The 23,273-nt window shown below is 43.5% G+C and overlaps 1 protein-coding gene across 4 annotated transcripts in view; it reads right to left on the reverse strand.

Moving 5' to 3' along the window:
• APAF1 (apoptotic peptidase activating factor 1) overlaps positions 1-23,273 on the reverse strand; it is a 100,096-nt gene that overhangs the window by 37,264 nt on the left and 39,559 nt on the right. For all 4 annotated transcript variants that reach the window (XM_088465414.1, XM_088465413.1, XM_088465415.1 and 1 more), the window contains 8 exons: positions 19,570-19,701; positions 18,257-18,495; positions 6,027-6,194; positions 5,763-5,894; positions 5,273-5,386; positions 4,722-4,906; positions 3,675-3,801; positions 2,137-2,262 (listed from right to left, as the gene is read on the reverse strand). In XM_088465414.1, coding sequence (XP_088321540.1) covers positions 2,137-2,262; positions 3,675-3,801; positions 4,722-4,906; positions 5,273-5,386; positions 5,763-5,894; positions 6,027-6,194; positions 18,257-18,495; positions 19,570-19,701 — 1,223 coding nt within the window. The remainder of the gene's footprint in view (positions 1-2,136; positions 2,263-3,674; positions 3,802-4,721; positions 4,907-5,272; positions 5,387-5,762; positions 5,895-6,026; positions 6,195-18,256; positions 18,496-19,569; positions 19,702-23,273) is intronic.

The following is a 23,273-nucleotide window of genomic DNA, read 5'->3' on the forward strand; positions in this document are numbered from 1 at the left end:
GGAATGGGCATGCAAACATGGCCAAAGCAGAGTAAGGGCGTAGTGTTGGCATGTAGTTGCGAATTGAGACTAAACGGCTGGTAAAAAGTTGTTAACGTAGCTGGCTGAATGGGTCTGACTTGCGGGTGCTGTGCTATAACCCTGGTGTATGCTGCACACTGATTATGAATACATCTGGATTGGTCACAGCTTATAAAAACACACCCATTTATGAAAACATAGGAAAACTGCTGCACCCTGTAGCAGGGAAACCCATTTCTTCTTGGTATGGGCGTACTAACAATTTGTACTGTTTACATTGTATGTAATATCTATCTATTTTCTGTAGGAAAAATGTCTTTTAAATTGTATAGCTGAGAGGTAATTGAATGGATAGTGTTTACTTATTGCTCTATGCTCAGTGTACAAGTTGTTAATGTCTGTGGTTTTCTCACTTGAAGCACGGATCAAAGAGTGGGGTCGGTTTATAACCCCACAGGGGGTTAGGCTTACAGGCCAACGAGTGACAGACCAACCAGCAAGGTGGTAAATCTTTCTCCTAGCCAGCTGAACTTCAAACAAGATGAGGTGAGTAATTACTCAACCATTGCTCAGATGACCAGGAGACCCTGTGTTACAGGCACCTAAACAATGGAAAGGTTAAACTATCCCAAGGGGAAGGGGTGGGGAAATGACCCAGAGCAGCCTGTGAAAGGGCATGTAAATGTGTGTTTAATATGAAACACTGTTCATTCTCCATGAGGCTATCGAAGGATACAGATGATCCATAATTCGTCACTGGGAAGGACTCATCCCAGAACCATTTAATCCAACGTGATCCAAATGGATTGTTGCTCCCTTTTATTATGTAATTTACTTTTCTGGAAAGTAACGGTGTTATCCTTTTATAAGATTATTATATTCTTTGTAACTTATTGTACATACAGTAAGCTTTGAATATGTTCTTGAATTAAACATTAATTCTAGTCCTGGATCTGTGTTTTTATGACCCAAGGCCTCATATGGCTCAAGTTACCTATTTTTCTAAGTATTGATTATTGTGTATGCAGGTGAGAGCAGAAGCTCACCTTATGCTTTAGCATTATATTCTTCTTCTGCTGGTGGCAGTTATCCAGTTTAGTTAGCCACATGTGATGAGGTAACCTGCAAAAGACACGGGCAGCGATTCTCAGATTGGTGTATCTGGAGGGTCAGCCTGCAGGACTGTGACACACCCGTATTTTGAAATTAATTTTACATGGCAGTGAACACTTGTTTTACACAATGCATCCTACTCAGTTTGGGGGAAGGGGAATCCTGCACATATATTTTACAGTGTGTTCATTAAAAATAAATGAATGATAATTACATCTGCTTTACTTCACATTTCAGATGCTCCTAGACACTATCTGGCCATTAGATACAATATATTTCCATTGTGCAATGATCTCCTGAGACCATTCATGTGTGGGGTTGCTTCTCGGTCCAGGGAGTGGGCTCGCTAAAAATTTTGAAGAACACAGCCATGAATAAAGAATGATCCCAAAACATCCTCCAAGAGCAACTTCTCCCAACCATCCAAGAACAGTTTGGTGATGAACAATGCCTTTTTCAGCATGATGGAGCACCTTGCCATAAGGCAAAAGTGATAACTAAGTGGCTCGGGGAACAAAACATCGAAATTTTGGGTCCATGGCCAGGAAACTCCCCAGACTTTAATCCCATTGAGAACTTGTGGTCAATCCTCAAGAGGCGGGTAGACAAATGAAAACCCACAAATTCTGACAAACTCCAAGGATTGATTAGGCAAGAACCGGGCGGCCCTCAGTCAGTATGTGGCCCAGAAGTTGATTGATAGCATGCCAGGGAGAATTGCAGAGGTCTTGAAAAAGAATGGTCAACATTGCAAATATTGACTCTTTGCATAAACTCTTTGCATAAACTTGTAATTGTCAATAAAAGCCTTTCACACTTATGAAATGCTTGTCATTTTACTTCAGTATACCATAGTAACATGACAAAAAGGTCTAAAAACACTGAAGCCGCAAACTTTGTGAAAACCAATACTTGTGTCATTCACAAAACTTTTGGCCATGACTGTATATGCAAACAAACAGTTGCTATTTACCAATACGACTTGTACTTGCAGGACCTCACCTTCACTTTCTTGTCTGCTGAACACGTTGCTATTAATCGGTCATCAGCAGAGAATGCACAGCACAGCACTTCATCATCATGCGCCTCTATCTGAAGCAGGTTCTCCCCGGTTTCACTTTTAAAGACCTGGCAGCAAGCACAGAACAGAAGCATGGTTAGGCCATCATGCCAGCTGGCTGTATCTCACAACATTGGTTCCTGCTTTATGTGCTACAGCTAGCAGAGAGAGCTTGTATTTCACACGCAGAAGATATATGTTTATCTAGTAAGTCAGCTCCGCACAGGAGTATACATGAACATCGCCGTCTCTCACACCTGTCCGGGGTCTATTAATGGTATTTATACATAAAGAAGATATTCCCTGCATGATCTTGTGTTGCAGATATTTAGGAATACTATAAAAGTATAGTATCATATATAGTATCATATGATCATATAGCTAATATATTTATGAGCTGTGCTAATCTTTCTGGTTCCTGTTGATAGACGTACAGATACAGGGCTAGAATGTTATATGTTACACAGGAAGAAGTCATAGCTGGTCTATATTGCCTTTATACAGGAGGGCTGTCTGACAGAGAGAAGGAAAGCAAATAAGTACCTCATACAATGTTCATTGAGAGGAAAAAAAAAAAATCTGGTTCCTGGTTGTTGTGCAGGGTGACAAATATGTGGGTCAGTTATACATTTAGAAATTATTTCCTTTGATTGAATGGCAACTAAAATATGTGGTGCTACTGTAGCAGGAAACGGTAACTTCAGCTTTCCCTCAGGAACAAATGTCAGCTCTGTGCTTGGTAGGAGTAGCAGAGCTATTAAAGCCTATGGGGTCTATTTACTAAGCAGTGTTAGGGGACAGAGTGAAAAGTGATAAGAAAGTGATAAGGTGCCAGCCAATCAGCTCCCAATTGTCATCTCACATGCTGTGTTTGAAAAATGACAGTTGGGAGCTGATTGGCTGGCACCTTATCACTTTCTTATCACTTTTCACCCTGTCTCCTAACACTGCTTAGTAAATAGACCCCTCAGTCCCCTTTATTAAAACACTAAATATTAACTACCCATTAACATATAAAATGATGCACTAATACTTATCCCAGTACAACCAAACTTTGATTACAGGATACATTCGTTGTTATAATAGCCTCCTCTTCCTGTTGGCCCTAGTAACTTCACTGGGGCAATCAATCAGCTAATTACACTCCACTGCTGCCTGTGGATGTACTAAACAAGAAGAGGAAAGATACAGCGATGGACATCTACTGTAGCTGTACACAGTAACAGTTACAATGCTGGGTGCTGATGTTTCACAGACCCTCCCATAACATTCATGGAAGTGAAGGGGACTGGGAGATGTAGTTTCAGCAAAAGTTGCTAACTTACAGCTTAACTGCATTTATATTCATTCACTACTTAGATTTCACATCAAAATAGGTTGTCCCCATATTCTAATAAAACACTAATAAAAAAATAGCCATTTGTTCAGACCTTGCTGTAAAAACACATCAGCGTCCTTACTTTATAGTTTGTGGAGCTACCTGTAAGGTTTTATCAGCTCCGCAAGAAGCAATCTTCTGGCCGTCATGAGAAAAGCATGCGTGGTACACGGCCTCTGTGTGTGGACGTACTGCTAGGCTGGCCAGGTTCCTCATGCTTTGTTTGTTTCTACAAAACAATATGAAAACCAAACAAACAACACAGATGTCGTGGATTTGAAGTGTTATTTTGCCTGTGTTATAGTGCATAATATTTGCAAATCTGAAGTTACAGCACTGGATGAAAGCAAGTTTCAGGTTTTGCTATAGTGGAGCATCCTCTTACTAAAGACTTCTACACAAGTGCCATTTTCCAGCATCTTGGATGTGTCTTGTACACACCTAACATGCCAGTCAGCAACATATAGAACCCTTTCCCTCACACTTGTATGGTATTTAAAAGAAAAAAAATACTGTGTTTTTTGTTTTTAGGAAAGCTGGGACCTGGTGTGAAAAATGATGTCTGCGAGGCATATTACCAGATGCTGCAAATAATAAATACAGTGGTCCCCCTTTATAAGGCCACCCTCATTCACCACTAGGTGTAGTCTTTGCATAAAAACAGAAGTGCATTAAATGCATTCATTCCGTTATAAGTCATCTCTAAGCTGGTCATATAAAGAGGATGTAATTAATAAATGTAAAGGAAAAACAACTAAAACAGTGTATACTTTAAGTGGTATTTTCTAAGAAGCATACCCAGTCATGAAAAATATAGACAAATTAATCTTGAAGACTGTCACAAGAAAACAAAACAATGTCAGATGATACTGGGCAATTGGTCCGATAGTCAGCGATGCATGATCAGATTGAAATCAATTAAGAATGTTGGTACATGCAGTTATGCACACAGGCTGACAGCAGTCATCTTTGGACTTGGACTACATAAATAAGCCTCAGTGATGGATCTCATCCACTTTGGCCAACCATATGGCATGGCAGGATTACAGCTGTTATGCAATTACCTAACCCTGATCTATACTGATTTAATAAACAACAGCCACATAACTGAGATTTGGCAGTCATGTTTACATGATTTAGGATACTTACACCCAGTTGACATAGAGTGCATTTTGTGTAACTTCTTCTTTGGCTTGCTGAATAGACTGTTTGTACACTGCAGAATCATTGGGCTGAGAAAGGCCGAGTTGCACCATGTTTATGTGAGAGTTCTGTCCTAGGAGATGCCCATTGACAGACAGAAACTCTTGAAAATCCTCACGCGCTTTTTTGTCCTGTCAAATTAAAATGGACGTCATGTTAAACATGTAAATAATAAAACAAAATATCAATTTAGTAAACAATCACTGACCATTTGATGTCCTGATTTTGCAATACAGAACTGGAAATCAGCCTAAACAAATGTTTTATTTTCAAGTATCACATATTTGAAGGTACCCCCAACTGTGTACCCTCACATTCACTCCTTGCTGAACGGGCCAGATTCTCTCACTGTTGTTTGGGCAGGTGCGTTACCTATGCCTGCCTAATGGCTGGGCTGCCTACTCATCCAAGTGAAAGTGAGTAATCAGTTTTGAATCTCCAGGACACAACGGGGATCAAAAGGGGACAATGTAACAAAATAGCTTTAACTCGTTTACCTGTTTATCTAGGATGTCTCTGTACCGTACAAACTCATGAATAAGTTGTGCTGGCCCAAATAACTTCGTTTTTGATTTTAACCAATCCAGTGAAAACAGAAGAGAGCAGAGATCCTGCAAAATTGAAAATACTTTTAAAGAAAAACTTGAAATTGGTTCCAATGTATCAACGGAAAAAAGAACAAATGCAAATAAGCTTGAAAATAAATATATTACTCCCATATTCAATGCTATTATTTATCATAAATGGTGTTATTTCCTGTTGGCTGAGGAAACTGTTGTCAGTGCCTCTGTTACAGGGGAAAGTGCGCAGCTCATTATGGGATCCTATCTAGTGAAAGGGATAATATACACGAAACTTCACATAACTGACCTCAGTAAACATATGTACACCAGTGGTAGGGGTAGTGCATGCCAGGAAGAAATGATAGTCAGCAGTGATTAGGAAACCCAAGTCGATTAACAAGCAAGTATATGTAAATTTACCTACTTGGTGCATGTTTGCCTGGGCCATGTGGTAAGCTAGGTAATGGTACCAGTACACACAATCCTCTTGATCCATAGTAGGTAGAACTTGTGAATAGTATTTGTGATACTGAGCAACAAGCTTGGAGTGAAGGGCCTGAAATAGAAACGCGTTTAGTAACAAAAGAGGTCACACAATATCTTTAGTCTCAATGTAAATAGTTTTTGATTAATAGAGGTTATATATAGAAGTGGATTTAGCGAAATACTGTAACCAGTGTGTTCATACAGGCAGCTGATCTCGGTTCCTCTCAGTGAGAAAATCCAGCTGGAGATCATGCAAATAATACAGAAATGACTTTCCATTTCGATCGCAGTATAATAATGATTTGTTGACAAATTCCTGGAGCATATCCTCCACATCCTCACGCTCCATGTCCCACAGGATGCACAGGACCTGTAAGTAAGACATGACAGGTTAGGCTGTATGTGTCACATAACAAGGAACCTATGTTCCCCTTAATAGTGAACGCATGTATGCAGGACTAAGCCTAGTGTACACAGAAGGATTCAGAGGACACAGCTCACCCTCAGACAGAGTGGAAGATACCATACTGACAGAGTGAGGTTAGGTATAATCTGTGAATGTATAATAACATATGCTGTACCGCAATAGCTGAGTAATAACATTACCAACAATAAAAACAACAGCGATACCAGGTTGGACTTTGGGCACGATTCTATTCAACGCGATGTAAATAGCTCCGGGAGATAGCTCCTGGAGCTATTCAATTCATCGCGATGTTAGGTCGGGGAAGGCTCGTTCTCGCGCCTTAAACAGGGTTTTTAGGCGCGGTAACGGGCATTCCCCGACCTAACTTCCCGGTGCGAGGCTGTTTTCCAGGCGCGAAGGGCAGAAAACAGCCTCGTGCTACGACTTTTGTCGGATTTCTTCTCTCATCTCTGGAGGGATGAGAGAAGAAATCATTAGTCGGACTTGGCAGCGCGGTGTACTGAATAGCTCCGGGAGCTCACTCCCGAAGCTATTTACATCGCGTTGAATAGAATCGTGCCCTTTGTATAGCTAAACACCTAATAAATATTCAGTGATTTCTATAGCTACATCTCTACTTAAGGCGAAGCCTTGCTTATGAAAAGGCATGTGGCTTTAACCGCACAGAAATTGTTACAACACATGTAGAAAGTTGCAGATGGAGCACAGTGAGGAATAGCCGCAGCTGCGCTCATCTGAGCCCTTTGTACACAGATGTATGAATGTAGCAAGTACCAGTGGTCAGTGGGCCTGATACAGAGAATTTCAGGCAGTTGAGTGATTATCGGTGGTCTGTGCATGCGTCAGAGCTACATTGTGAATGTGTGGCAAATTAATTGCGAATGAGCTCGCTGTGAAGATGTGCTCACACCTGATTGACAGGAAGAGACGGTTTTGTAGGTGGTTACGGGGAGTTCCGGCCAAAACGCATGCATGTTGGGGTCATTTCCTGAGTGTGTACTAGCCAGCATCTCAGTTACCACGGGCATTTGCAATGACCATAGACTCACCCAAAGGGTCGATGTTTTGAGGATCTGCAATCCCATGCTGCATTTGGGTACGCAGTTGCGGCCAGCTGCGAGGGCTCCGGTGGGTGTCTCAATACAAATTGGCGACTGATGCATTAGCATATTTTAGCAATTGCTAAGCGGCAAAATTTCCCAATGTGTTTGCATTTAGTGTACACCTCTGAATCAGGCCCAGTGTATGCATGCAATGTGATTTTTTTTTTCTTCCAGTCATATTATTTATGTGAATAGGATGCAAATTTCGAGTGAAACAGATGCTCAGCGTAAAAGCTCAGGGATGTCCCATAATAATGCTGCTTCCAAATATAGACACTCCACTATAACTACAACTGAGTAACCTTAAATAATATGTTTCCAAAGGCACTCACACTAAAGATTTAAGTGATCTGACAAATCACATGCACAAGACCTCAAGGAATAAATGAATACTGTATAGATAAAAACAATTGTCTTTGCTCTAGCATGTGTCCTGTTCCTTATGGGTTAGTCCATACTTGAAATGAATGTAATCAAGGATTCACAGTGCTGGATTAACGGTAGATTATTAAAAGTATATAATATAGATTATAAATATTTGCTTTAGGTAATTGAAGTCTGGAATACAGGATTTATTTGCAATAGTGGCGTAAACACTCCTGATAGAAATTCTTTTTATTCCTTTGAGCTCATATATTACAGTGTAAGCTGACACAGCTAGATTTCCAGCTCTATATGTATTGTTGTTCCATGATATTTCAAACTTTATGGTAACACACAACTATTTTACTAAATATAGTATTTTTTGTTTTTTATTACAATTTTTGTTTTTATTTTCAATGCGTCTATATTTCTGATATTATATGCAATAGCTAATAAAACATTTTATATTATTAGAAACCTCAATGACCAACAGCAGATGATATATATTTTTATAATATACAGTGCTTATAGAAAATCATCATACCCTGCCAAAATCCTTACATTTAGTAACATTACATTCTGGAAAATAAAATAAATGAAATCAAACTTATTCCATCTTTATTTACACATTTCATCTTACGGCATTCAACCAATGAAATAAAAAGGCAACCATTCTGAAAGTTAATACAAAATGAAAAACTATAACAGGACAGTTGATCAGTCTTCAGATTTAATACATTGTAGAGCCACCTTTTTTTCTGCATTTACAACCATCAGCAGGGGCGGAATTGGAACTTAAAGTGGCCCTGGAATAAATTCTGAGAATGGCCTCATTCAAATTTAAACTGTAAACGCCCCAACACAAACATAAGTGGTGCTAGCAAACAGCCAACCTAACAGCCATACAATAGAGCAGTGATTCCCAACCTTGGTCATCAAGGCACACTAACAGTCCTGGTTTTAGTGATATCCATGCTTAAGCACAGATGTTAAATCAAAATACCTAAGGTACTAATGCTCATACCCAAGTCACCTGTGCTCAACTATGACTATCCTTAAAACCTGGACTGTTAGTGTGCCTTGTGGACCGTGGTTGGGAAACCCTGCAATAGAGAGCATCTTTGTGCTTCCCATGCCGCACAAACTGCATCCCAGTCAAGGCTGTAGCTATAGTAGGTGCGGCTACTACAGAGCCCAGGCCGCCTCTCGGGCCCGACCCTCTCCCTGCACTGAGTTACACTGCCATCTACTGAGCCCTGGCTTTTCTATCCTCACCAGAGTGCTGCTGCAGGGCATCTGGGCCCAAAGCTAATCTAAGCTACAGCCATCTCTAGCTGCTGCCTGCATGCATTGTGATGTCACAAAGCAGGTCACAGCACTATATAAAGGATGCCCAGCTACTGGCAGCCATTTTGTGGGGACATTTTGTCCTACATTGACACTCTCTGAGTAGTTCCTGCTTTACTTAGGCAACTTTGGATAATGACTACCGATATGAACTTTGGATTATATCTTCCAATAAGGTCCTGAACAGCAGCATCTTCAGAAAAAAAATCTGAACAACATCTTCAGGTAAGGACTTTATAACAAATTTTGACTCGTCTCCCTTACCCCTTCAGACACCTGCCCCATTTTATCTGCAGTTTTTCATTTATGAACGATGGATAAAGCAAATTATCTGATATGACACTGCATGACTTAAGATGGATACACACTTGTCCAATCCTCTGATGATCCAAATCCAGACCAGACTGGTGACACAACCCTACTGGAGACCTGAACGCAGATTCAACACCAATTATATGCCTACGCACCTGTCCAATTTTGCAGCAGATCTCAGACAGTAGGTGGAGAGAATGGGGCTGCTATGGGGCCCAGCTGCCTTTGCCTCCATCTCTCTTCACTAACTGATTTATTAGTGAATCATAGCCTTCTTATATACCATGTTGTATCAAACATGTAGGATTAGGGAGACTATATAATTATCTAATATTTGCACTATCAAAATTGATAAACTGCAACATAATATGCCCGGGGGAGGGGGTACCAGTGGAAATTTTTCTATGGGGCCCCCATAGGTCTTGCTACGCCCCTGGTTCATCATACAGTACAGAAAGCATCGTAGTCACTGCCACAAGTATAGAGACCAGCTTGGTTACCACCATAAGGTAAAGAGATTATTCCAGGGACTGCCACACATTGAATTGAGCATCCTAGTGACAATACAGCACAGACAAAGTCCTAGTTGCCACCATACAGCAAAGACTATTATGCCATGATCACCATACAGCACTGACAGCATCCCAGTGACTGCCATAATGGATAGACAGCATCCCAGTGACTGCCATAATGGACAGACAGCATCCCAGTGACTGCCATAATGGACAGACAGCATCCCATTGAATGTCATACAGTACATTGAGAATCAAAGTGATCCCATACAGTACATCATAATGTACATAGCACCTCAGACTTGTAGTTTGATAACTTCTAGATGACACGCTCATGGAACAGTACTCTGGCCATAGCCTGTGTCCAACAGACTGTGTGGAGAGTAGACCAGCATGGGAGATCACCATGCTTGAGTGTCTGTGGACTTGGACCCTTGTTGCCCAATTCCTGTTACATGTTGGACAAAAATTACATCTACCAGTGAAGCCTACGACCAATCCGCCCTGCTGTTTAGGTGTGCATAATTATACTAGTCTACATCAGTATTTTAAGTAATTGTTTCCTATAGTTTAGAAAAATTAGCCAGTATTTTGGTTTAAGTTATTATATGGAGATATATTTTCTCATAAGCTGCCACTAGTTACAGTTAGTACTCTGCAGACTAGAGTATGAGAATGTCAAATTAAGTATCCCTGAGTTGGTTTAATACCAATTATATTTTGATTGCTGGCAATCTAAATAGTGTGTGCGTCTGTTAGTTTGATAAAGGGATCTTCATATGTGCACTGTATGTTTGAGTGATTATGTAATATTTCCCTCACCCCATTTATGAGAGAGGAGAAGTAAGGGGAGGTGTTGTTGGCCAGGACCCACTCTGTTAGTCCCCAGAGGTGAATCCTCTGGCTGGTTGGTAGACGAGTAGACAGGACTTTCCTCTCTGTGAGGGAGTTTCCCAGCTGCTGGACTTGTGGCGCAGGGCCAGATTAACAATGGGGTGAATGAACGGCGGATTCCCCACAAAGACATATTTGTCTTTTCCTTTTTTTGCTTCTCGCAATAAAGGAATTTTGTACATGCCTGTATACCCTGGTGTATTTCCAGGGAGCTGTAATACAATGCAATGAAAGATGCTGCAGCCCCCACAGACAACCAGGTGGGTAAACACCCAGCAGCACCCCAAACAGCAGCTCCGAGGTGCATGCACACCTCGGAATTCCACAGAGGCACTCACCCAGCGGCAGGAAATGTTTGGTGTCCACTGCTGGCTAACTCATGCCCAGTGATGAATGAGAAAATGGTCTCTGGGACTCTGCAGCAGGCAGCTGGGACGTGCAGTCAGAGTAGGCAGAGGCTCCCCTGTTATACTCCCTGTCAGACTGCAGAGTTTTGACTATAAAATTATTAGAATAATACAAAGAAGATATATATAACTTTTAAATATCTTCTTTGTATTATTCTGAACGTTTTTATAGGCAAAACTCGCCAAATTTGCAGCACTCCCTGGAAACACAGAAACAAGAAATGAGGCAGCAAGAGCTCAGCCTCACCTCTGATAGCCAGACACTGCCTGGAGTGGGGGGCAGGACCACGAAGCAGCCAATAAAACACAGAGAAAAAGAGCTAATGGAGACATGTCTCACTGTGGGAGCGTACATTGAGCTTTGATGGACACCACTGACTATCAGGGGACCAGTGCAGGAAGGGTTAGGTCTTAAGTGAAGTGGGCTCGACCATGAAGTACTCAGACAACCGAGCTCAGCAGCAGCACTGAGAAGGGAAGGAAAAACACAACAAGAGCAAGGTGAGGAGGGTCCTCTGTGGACAACAGGACACTGTCTAGGGGCTTGTAAACCACTGTGTAACAGGATAGGGGTTTTTCCTGCAGACTCCAGTAGCTGGCGCCTCATTACTATGCAGTGACTGGCACTTTCTGTGTAAGGGGTGGGGGATCTTCTCTGCTAGGGGGAAATCTGTGTGTGGTTGTGGGGGAAATATTTTGTATTGGGGGGGATCTTCTGCGTTAGTGGGAGATATGTGTGAGGGGGGATCTGTGCAACAGGGAGATCTGTGTGTGGGGGAAATCTATGCTATATATGTATGGGCAAATCTAGCTCATAGGTGGCTGGTCCCTGGGGAGGGGTCAACAACCATGAACAAATCATGTCAGCTTCAGCCATTAATATGCCAGGGCTGACTCCTGTTGGGTGAGTCGGGTCACATATTTAAAAAAAAAAAAAAAAAAAAAAACAACAGAAAAATAATTTGTTTTCAGTTGCCCCAAAACTGTCCAGCCCACTGGGAAAACTCCTGATGAGGTCTATGGTCAATCCACCCCTGGCCATCAGTCTGTTTGGATACTGTATGTCTCCTATACTGGGGATTATTTGTCCATTCTTCCTTGCAGAATGGTTTAAACAAATTGTGGTAAGTGGTGATGGACTGCTCTCTTCAAATCCATCCACGGATATTCTAACAGATTTAGGTCAGGGCTCTGACTCTACTCCAAAACGGAGTACACACCTATGCAATTATTGGGTCTATCACTCAATATCGGCTGATCAACCCGATAATTGGATAGGTGTGTAGGCAGGAGTGAAAGCCAATAAACGGCTTCAAATGCTCCTGTAATGGTCGGATCGGGAAGTTGGATCATATATAATGCTTAAAAATTGCGATGCCCGACCTCCCATATCTCCTTGAAGAAGGCACACAATGAGCTTAAAAGAGCACAGTGAGTACAGGGTGCACACTGATCAGATAATTGCTCTGAGGATCAAAAGCGTTTATCTGATCTGCACAGTGTATACCCAGCTTAACTTGTGCCTTTCCACAACTTTCTTCCAGACACCACGTTTGAACCATGGTAAATTCTTATATCACGTTCCTGTGCATAATGATCCTTTGTGGGTCTTCAATTGTTTTATTTTAATGTGAGTGTAATTGATTAGGTTTGCCCCTGAGATAATAATAAGAGATATGGTAAGAACTTACCTTTGTTATCTCTATTTCTATGAAGTCCATCGGGTTCCACAGGATACCTTGGGGTATAGGCGGTGGCTCTGCCGTCGGGTACCACACAGTTAAACTTTTGGTCCCAGGATGCACCGGGAGGGCAGACTGCACTGACTTCCACTGTCCCTGAAAGACGTGCGGACCCGTCACAATGCCCCTGCCAGACAGGCATCCATCGTGAGAAGGACCCAGTCTGGGATTCAAAACGGGCGTCCCTTGTTGAGATGAGACGTCTGTAACCACCAAGTTAGAAACAGTCGCCCCTCCGGAGAAAGCACCATCGTCTGTGTCATTATCCAACGGGGTAGACCATCCCACCTGGAGAGAACTAACCTCTGCAGAGATCTGGAATGTAACTGGGCATATTCCACCATGTCGAACGTCGACACCTTGGACCCCAGGAATCACATCACTGAGTGAATGGACACTCGGCGACCCTGGAGACAAGTGCGTATCCTTGTCTGTAACACAGAGATCTTCTCTTCCGTCTTCTGCTGTTGAGAGTCCAACAGTGCACCCAGATGAATCTTCCTCTGGGATGGAGATAGGGAGGACTTCCTCCAATTTATCAGCCTGCCGTGGGTCTGCAACACTGATAATGTCAGTTGCAGATGGTTGCAGAGTATTTTGGGAGACCCTGTTAACAGTAGAAGGACGTCCAGATAGAGTAGCAGGCGAACCCCCTGTAGCTGCAGGTGGGCCGCCATGACCGCCATTACCTTGGTAAACACCTGCGGTGCCGAAGAGAGGCCAAATGGCAGAGCTTGAAACTGGTAATGGTGGTCTAGTACCGCAAATCTGAGAAAAACGTTGAGCTGTGGCAATGGGGATATGCAGGTAGGCATCCTGAATATCCAGAGACACCGTAAAGTCCCCAGGTTCCCTAGCTAATATAATGGAACGCAGGGTTTCCATCCTGAACCTGGGTACCATTAGAAACTTGTTTAGGGACTTGAGGTGGAGAATAGGACGTTAGGAACAGTTTGATTTTTGTACCAGAAAGAGGTTGGAATAATAACCCGTCCCCCCTAGGTGTAACGGGACAGGCATTATGACCCTTGCTTGGAGCATAGAGTGCACAACCTTCTGGATCTCCAAGGCCTTGTCTGAACGAAGGCCTGTGGTGAAAAACTGATTAGGAAGCTTTCTGAGGAATGAGAGGGCATACCCATGAGAAACCACTTCCCCTACCCAAGTATCTGTGGTGGTCTGACACCAGTACTCGGCATATAGTAGAAGTCGGCCTCCCACCTTGGGATCCCCCAAGGCGAGGCCCGTCCAGTCAGGCTGAGGGTTTATAGTCAGGTTTGGCGGCCGGACGTTCGGTGCTCCAAGCCTGTTTCTTGGTCTTACCAGCCTTTCTGGCCCCTGAGGGTCTCAGAAAGGACTGCTCCTTAGGCTTGGGGACGATCGGGCCGAAAGGACGAGGTCCCTGACCCAGATGGAGTCGGAGCTGAAGGTAGACATGCAGAATTTGCTGCTGCCAGCGTATCCATTATTTTGCCTAAATCAAAGCCAAAGAGAACCTGACCATTAGAAGGCAGGCATTCTAAGCCCTTCTTGGATTCAGCATCAGCTCTCCAAGAGCACAACCACAAGGAGCGGCGTGCTGACACCGCTGCCGTGGAAATACTGGAGGAAAGTAGGCTCACGTCCAAAGCTGCTTCATTAATGTATGCAGCGAAATCTCTGAGATTGCCTACTAACACAATTTATTCACTGGGAGCATCTGGGGGAAAGGATGCCTCCAAAGTATCCGCCCACCGTTCCATGGTCCAAGCCACCCAACAGACGGCCATAGCCGGTCTGGAGGCCCCTCCAGCGAGGGAGTAAATAGACTTAAGACACACCTCCACCTTATGGTCCATAGCGTCAGAGAGCAATGACACAGATGGCATAGGTAAGGTCATGTCACTAAGCGCGTCACATGAGAATCCGCCTGAGGAGACTCCCATTTGGTGAAATAGGTCTCTGCAAATGGGTATGCATAAGCCAGACGCTTTTGGGGTTGAAACAGTTTCTCTGGAAACTGCCATGCCTCCTCTAAGTGATCCACTAATTGGTCAGATAGGGAAAAAACAGCAGCTGTACATTAAATACACTAAAAGTAAGCATATGAAGGTACAGCCGCAGGAAGGCAGTCATCTGTAATGAGCATTGCCATACGGACAGCCCGTATGAAGCCTGGAATAAATATCTTATCCAGAAGTTCACCCTCATCTGACATCATGTCATCATTACCATACTGAGCGACCGTGACAATAACGGTCTCTTAGCAGGCCGAAGCTGAGGTTCCTGTAACCCATCCGTTAGGTTCTGCACAGTAGTGGTGAGTTTACCCAGACAGGTTCCGCTTGGGAAAGTGTCTGGTGAGGGGGAACACTATTCCACCATCATCTGTCCCGGGACCCCTAGTATGGGGATGGGACTACTGCCTGCTGCGTAAACCCCCAATTGAAAGAACGCAGGGGGCACATAACCGACCCACTACGGCGTTCAAAGCCTGTACAAAACAAGCCCAGGGAGGCTCCTGTGTCAGTATAGGCACCGCAGGGGGTACAGGAAAGGGCATAAGCAGGCTGTACATAAGCCCTCCTTAAGTACATCCCCTTCTCCAATACCTACCTTACATCTGGAGCATGTAGGTAGGAGAGGAGCACTAGTCTGTAGTGAATCATCACTCCCAGACATTATGAAAAACAATGTGACCCACCACACAGTAAGCACTTCTGACTGTGAGGTAAATTCCCACCCTGACAGTACCGGTACCATGAGGGCTGAAGGGAGAGAGAAACGGGGATAGTAAAATGGCTGACAGAAAGAAATCAGACACACCGCGCTAGCATAAGTCACACACTATGCAGAATAACTACCTGCACAATGGCACCACAATCAACCACAAGACCTAAAGTCTAGTGGGAATAATACTACTTACACTGACCTTCTGTGAGGAGAGGTATGCAGGGGTGACCCAGGCACCGCACCACATTGAGACCAGCGATTGCTCAAAAAAAAGATGGCCGCCGAAGAGCTCAGAGGACGCGGGACCGGGGGAGGATCGCTGGTACAGCCCGCTTAATACATAGAGAAAACAGCGCTGTGTGCAGCAGGGGGAGGGGGGGGGGGAGCCTCCTGTGCTGTACAGGGATAGCGCTCCCCCCTGGCATGCATTTAACCCCCTGGATGCTGGCGCAACTCCGCGGCATGCCAGCCCCATATCCTGGTGGTCCAGTAGTAGCGCAGGCTCTTGCCTGGCTCCTCTTGCAGCCGTCCGCAGGGAGCCCCCAGCCCTGGGGACAAAAACGGACTGTGCATCAGCAGGTGCCTACCGCAGGCGCCCGCTGCTTACCTTGCTGTCCCCCTGCGTTCCGGCCACAGTCCAGGGCTCCCCGGGGGTTCCTGCTAGCTGGAACCCCCAAGCGCCCGCCGAGTTCCCCGGATCAGTACCGTGGTCGACGCGGGCAGGGGTGTCGGAGCGGCAGCACGGACGTCCTCTGGACTGTCCGTGCTGACCTCTCTTGAAGATGGTCTGGGGCTGTCTCAGCAGCCCCCCTGTGCAGTGACCCTACTCTGGCCGGGCACCTACGAAACTGAAGGTGCCTTGGCCTGCGGCCCGGGTGTAGGAGAGGAGGTCCCGGTGCATCCTGGGACCAAGTGTTTAACTGTGTGGTGCCCGACGGCAGAGCCATCGCCGATACCCTATGGACCCTGCAGTAGAAAATATTATTCCAAGCAGTAGAGTATGATATACCCATCCACTTTGTATTGAAAGTAGGCATGAACACAAAAGCATAGCGGTTTTTAGATGTGTGGAAATACAAAACAACATATCCGCTAGGAAGGGACATTTTTGGATATTCTTTTTGCTTTAGTATACTATTGTGGCTGCATGAGGACAAAAGACATGGCTAGGGCTAGACATGCTTAGCGCCACTACATTGCTGAATTTAAAAGACAATACTTATTTAAAAGAATTTGTTAAAATTATTATAATTACTAGTGTAACAGACCCAGCATATGTTGGGCCACCTCAATATCCCCCCCCCCCCTCCCCACCACAACACACCAACCACTCTTTGCTTCGTCCAGCCCCCATACTCAACCCGACGGCCAGTCCTCTTCTTCCAGGTGTCACAGTGTGCCGGACACCGGTCATCACTTACAGGGTCCGGCAGCACAGGCTCCCTGACGGGCAGCGGGCGGGGAGATCCCGGCGCCCGCTGCCGACGAGGTCCTCTCCAGCTCCTGGGGGGTCCCCCCGGTGAGTGGCAGCAGGGAGATTCCGGCGCCTGCTTCTGTACAGTTCCCACTGTTAGTAAGTGTGCAGACGGCCGCGGCTCCCTAGGGGCGCGGCGCCGTACTGCAAGGAAAGTTAAGGGGCTAGTACACCTCTTGAATGACGTCACAGGAGGCGCCCCATACAAGCCTGCCTATAAAAGGAGGTCCCTGGGACCACTCCTGTGCCAGAGTATAGGCTCCATAACCATACTACAGCGTTCCTGTGCATATCCTGATTATTGGTCCTGACCTATCCTGATTATCGGTCCTGGCTTATTCGCGACTTCGATTCTGCCTGACCCCTGGTTCTGCGTTGATATCCAATTCTGACCTCGGCTATTCCTTGTGACCCGTTTACGTCTGCTCCCTGCTACCATCTCGTCTGTTAGTTCTGACCCGGCTTGTCGACAACGCTAAAGTCTCATGCACTCCAACCAAGTTCACCAGCACCTATATAGGGAAACCTAACCTGAGGGACGCGACCTGTGTGTCGGACACAGCCAAGTCCATACCTTCTTGCGAGGGTCTCTGGTGAATACCGCTGGCACATTAGACGCCGCGCCTCAGGAATAGGTCTAGCCAATATATATATAAACATATACACACACACACAATCGAAGGCCGGCGGCACTCAGATAAATATGTCCAATCAGCAGCAGGTATAATCATTATTGAGTGCCGCCGTCCTTCGACTGTATTGTTGGGGTTCCTTGCTGGGATCACCTACGGAGGGCACCAGTGACCTTGTATTACACATACACACAGATATTAAAAAAAATATTAAATTATATATATATATATATATATATATATATATATATATATATATATATATATATATATATATATATATACATACATACAAAAAAAAACGGCATTCACCAATCCATGTAATTGAACGTGCCGAAATTAGATTATATCTTGACCCCCCAAACCTAACAACGTTGTAGCGCCCCTCTGGGCGAATTGGAGAATTTTTTTCTTTTACAAAATGCTGCTTTGAATAAGTGGGTAATTATCTGATATCATACGTAAAAACAAGAGTTGTAATTGCCACCAAAATGATGCCAGAGGTACCTGTGTTGGCACTTTCACATCCTTTTCTATGACAGAGAAATCATTGTAGTATTCCTTTAGATGGTCTTTTAGTCTATCCACACTCATAGACATAGCTTCATCAAGTGCTTCATAATCATATGAGGAGGATTTCCTTATTCTTTTAAATTGTTTTCTCTTAAGCTGGTTGAGGTAGAAATTCCAGCGACTGGGGAATTCCCGCAGCAGAGCTCCAATCAAAGACACTACAAGAGGAGAGCCTGCGGAGAAAGACAAAGGGGTACATTTACTAAACTGAATTTTCAGAAGTGGAGATGTTGCCCATAGCAACATAAACATTTAACTAGCACCTTCTAGAAGATAATAGCTAGAATCTGATTGGTTGCTATGGGCAACATCTCCACTTCTAAAAACTCTCATTTTAGTAAATTCACTCCAAAGGGAGGAGAAAACAAAAATTCAGATTATTTTTCTATATGACTAAGTGAAAATCATTCTCGCTTATTAGGTCTTAGACATGCGGCTATTAAAAAGGTGTGTGCCTTCCTGCAGTAGCGAGCACCACCACCAGCCTTTGGGAAATGAAAGTGACTGAACATGTAAATTTCCTACTTATATGTGACCCTATTTCAGCACTCAGGAAAACATTAAATGCTGAAAATAGAATAATCCTCAGTGATTCCCAAACCCTGGGTGCTGTGGGCACTTACAGGGGTACAACGGGCTGGTGGTTCAGGTCTAAATCACATGAGTTATGGTCAATGTGATAGGAAAAAACAGTGCTGGTGGCTGCCAATCATAAAATATGTGGACAAACAGAGCACCACCCTGTCCACCACCACCACATAACTGAGCCTAAGGGTGAAAGGAAAGCGCAATTACTCAATGAGAAATTCATAAAAAATATTAAATTAAGAAACCTTTGACCTAGGGCTGCCGTGAAAAAAATGCTGATACTCTAGGGTGCCCATGATTCAAGAAAATTTGGGAACCACTGCTCTATGTAGAACAACAGTGGCATGTTTTTGGTTGGTCACTTGCCAGTTCTACAATAAAAATGTCACCATGGGTAGGACACTGTTGCTTTATATGCGGCCCTTTTAGAAAAAAAACCAGGGGTAAGTAAGGTAAAAGCAAATTCTGTCTTCTACACAACCCTGTAATTATAACTTGTTTGTTAAAAAGGTCCATGTCTGCATTGTGTGCCTATAATTTAAAAATCACCATAGACTCGAACTGTGTGATGCCACAGTACTGCCATAGGCTGTGACAATATGCCAACACTTTCCCCAAAGCGGACAGTCGCCATAAACCTGTACAAGACAGGCGTCTACCTTTTGACTCTTCTATGATGTGATGAGCCTCATTCGGCAGCTCTTCCACTTTCTTATCAACATAGAGAGAAAGGATTTCCAGGCCCTTGGTATGCTCAAGCTCACTGTGCACATGGACAAAGTGTTTTTTTCCTGTGTAACGAAAAAGGACATTTAGGTCAAGATGTTACAAAATCAGATGAGTTTAAGATAAAAAAAAAAAAAAGAGAATATTTTCAGATTAGAGTCAGTTGTTTACTAAACAAGGTCTTCACCGGCAAACACCACAATTGAACACAAATAACTAGGGAAAAGCCACTCCGGGTTCTAAATCTAATTAGAAGTTAAAAAAAATAAAAATAAATCACCTTATAGGCATGAGACCAAGGAACCCATACATCTGCGACTGAACAATAGCCTGATCCCCTATTTGGTGATCAGGAAATCCAACATGTTGGATTTCCCCGATTTGCTGATCCCGACCAAAAAAAGATCGGGATCGGAGAGTTGAGATTTTGGACATGTAGAATTTCCCCAAGCCACCACCGGATCGCCGATCATCAATGTCCGCAGATTGGTGGTCTTGTTCGGGGAACTGTGGCGCTGATGTATGATGCACATATTAGGTCTAGTTTTTTTGTTTTTTTAATTTATTACACCCGGGCATCCAGCATGCCACTGTTGTGCAAACCTTTTTCAAATAATTTATCAGACAGGGAGGTACTTTTGGATTACTTTTTGGATTTTTTAATTGGGGACATTGATTCCAAATGGGCTGAATGATACAATTGAATTGAATGGAATTTAACATGTTATTGATACCTATATCTTGGGAGAGGGTCCGGGTTTTGGTGATCTACTCCAGTTCACCATCTCCCTGAGCTCCCCCAGGAAATGTTTGTCCAATATCCTCTTCAGTTTCAGCCTCCAATACCATCAATCCCGCTGTCGCAGCATTTCCTCCCCCCTCTCTTCCCCTCCCCCCTTCTCCCATTTTTTCGCAACACCATTTTCATCTCCTAAAGCCAATTTCTATTTTACGATATTGGTCATCAATAGGACCGTTATATTTCCCCTGATTTCATTAGGTCTACAGAAATTAAACTAAAAGGGAAATTTTACTTTAGTAGAAGATTTCTCCTCATTATATATAGGTTTTCCTTAGGTAATGATATAATGGATTGATCTAAACATGTCACAAGTGCTATATATACACACATGCATCTGATCCCCATTTGCGGGCTACTTGAACTAAGAAGATGCACTATAAATCATTACAAGATTGCAGTATGACGGTCTAGAAGTTACTTTGGAAATTTTATGGTTATGCATTATTTAAATTTACATTTGGGAATATTTATATATATACTTGGTGCTGCAAACTATAGTTTGATAAATGGTCTCTTATTTTATGTGCAATTATTCATTTAAGATTAGGATATGAGCGCACAGAAACCTGCCTTAGTGATTATACCTACCTCAAATAAATTATAATGCTATTGAATGTTGTCTATATTGATGTTTTTAATTGTATTACTGCTAGAATATTGATACTTTGTAATTTAAAAAGGGAAACAATGAGTTAAAAAATTCCCTCAGTGAGAAACAAATAGCCCTGATTGGCTGAATCTCACAATAAAAGAATGGGAGTTATCTAGGGATGTCACTTCTGAGGAAACAGCCGCTTGATTGAGGCTGAGAAACGCGTCAAGTCCAACCCCCTTTGGGAATACCAGCCTGAGGACACCTGACCCAATGAGAAAACCTGCACTTGTCAAGATCTCTGCATCATGTGTCCACACACCGACACCAGCGTGTGAGATGGGAGGAAGGTGCAGGCGCCGGTCATCTAACCATAAACTCTCCTGTGGAGACAGACGGTGACCGAGAAAAGCTAAGTGCCACTGTATGCAGCATTGTCGGAAGCAGGTACATAAATACGGGGCCCCAGTATACCTGGACGTGAAACTACTCCAGTGTCACATAAGTGAATGGAAGGTCAGAGGACTGTATAAATACTAGCCGTGAATGGCAACACTAATTACTGCTAACCATACAATTTATGCTGCTGGACCTTGAACTAGATATTCTAGTCATTTCTGATTGTGAAACAGGGAATCTTTATTTTGATTACTAATTACTTATACAGAGCAAGAATACCATATTTTAATGACCAACGGCGACAGTTTTCTGATACAAAATCAGCTTTATATAGATGTTGGCACATTTCTACTAACATTTTACTAACCAGAAGCTTTCAAAGGATGACTGTTGAGATCTCTTATAAGCTGTTAATGAACACTTCTCTATAACCCTAGAAGTGGAATTATTTTATGTTCATTCAGACATACTAACAAGCAGATTGTTCTTATGCTTTGTGGACAATAGGTATCTACTCCTACATTGTCTACAGCTGGTCCCGATATTCAATCAATACTTTGTTTTTATTTTCTCATGATTTTTTATCATAGGCATGTGTAATTTTAGATGTGGTGTCCAATTATTGTTTATACTAATATGTACTATTAAACTGTGCTAATTATATGTGGTCAGCGCTCCTATTTTTCTTTTTAAAACTAAATTAAAAGGTCCCATGGTGGGACGGGTGGAACATAAGGTGGCTGGACATGCAATACTGCTTGCATGAAAGTTTTAACATCTGGTAAGGATGCCAGACACCTCTGAAAAAGTACAGACTAGGCTGAAGTCTGGTCCCTCAGAATAGAGGCATTTGGACAATCCTTGCTGTGAAAAAAAAAAAAAAAGTAGATATGGTAAGCAGAACTTAGAAGCCAAAACGGTCTTGGCTTCGTATCATCGTATGTAAGATCTCCACACCCTACGATAAATAACTGAAGTGGATGACTTATGCGCTTACAACATAGTCTGGCTTTTGGCTATAGAAGACCCCTTGGACCTTCAGGAAACTGGTCTAAAGTGTCACGCCGTTAAAGCCAATTGAGGTAAATTGGAATGGAAGAACCAAATTTACCACAAAAACCTGAGTACCATGACCTCCGTGGAAAATTTGGCACTATTAGAAGGACATGAGCCTTTTCTCGCTTGACCTGTCTGATTACTTGCAGGAGAATGGATATGGGTGGGAAGAGATACCCGAAGTGGAAAGACCACTTGGCTGTCAAGGCATCTACTAGGGTCCCCTGTGGCCGTGCTCCATACCGCGGAAGCTTCCTGTTCAACCTGGATGCCATGAGGACTATATCTGGCAGACCCCAATTTTACTCAATCTGATTGAATGTGTCCTGATGTAGGGACCACTCCCCTTAGTGAACTCTCTGTCTACTGAGAGTCGGCTTCAAAGTTGTGCAACCCTAAGATAAAAATGGACTGTCTAACATAACCTTGAGGACTTCTGGTTCCTCCTCGTCTGTTAATGTATGCTACCCACTGTGGCAGGCTGACTGAATCTGTAAAGGCCTGCCCTTGAGAAAATGTTGTGCCTGGACCAGAACACAAAAAACTGCTTGTAGTTCTAGCATATTTATAAAAAGTATTCTCTGTTCCAGCGACCAAACCCCCTGGAACTGGGACCCTAGAGTCACTGCACTCCATCCCTGGAGACTGATGTCTATTGTGAATAGTGTCAATTTCCAAGGAGAAATCCGACATCCCCTGGACAGGGACTGTGGCATGTCTATATGGGCAGGGGAAAAAAATGCGGATCTAGGCAGGGGTCCTACCTAATCCAACGCTGAAGGATAACA

This window comes from Taudactylus pleione, unplaced genomic scaffold (genome assembly GCF_031769625.1).
Source record: "Taudactylus pleione unplaced genomic scaffold, aTauple2 ptg001990l, whole genome shotgun sequence".
In the NCBI taxonomy this organism is placed as follows: Eukaryota; Metazoa; Chordata; class Amphibia; order Anura; family Myobatrachidae; genus Taudactylus; species Taudactylus pleione.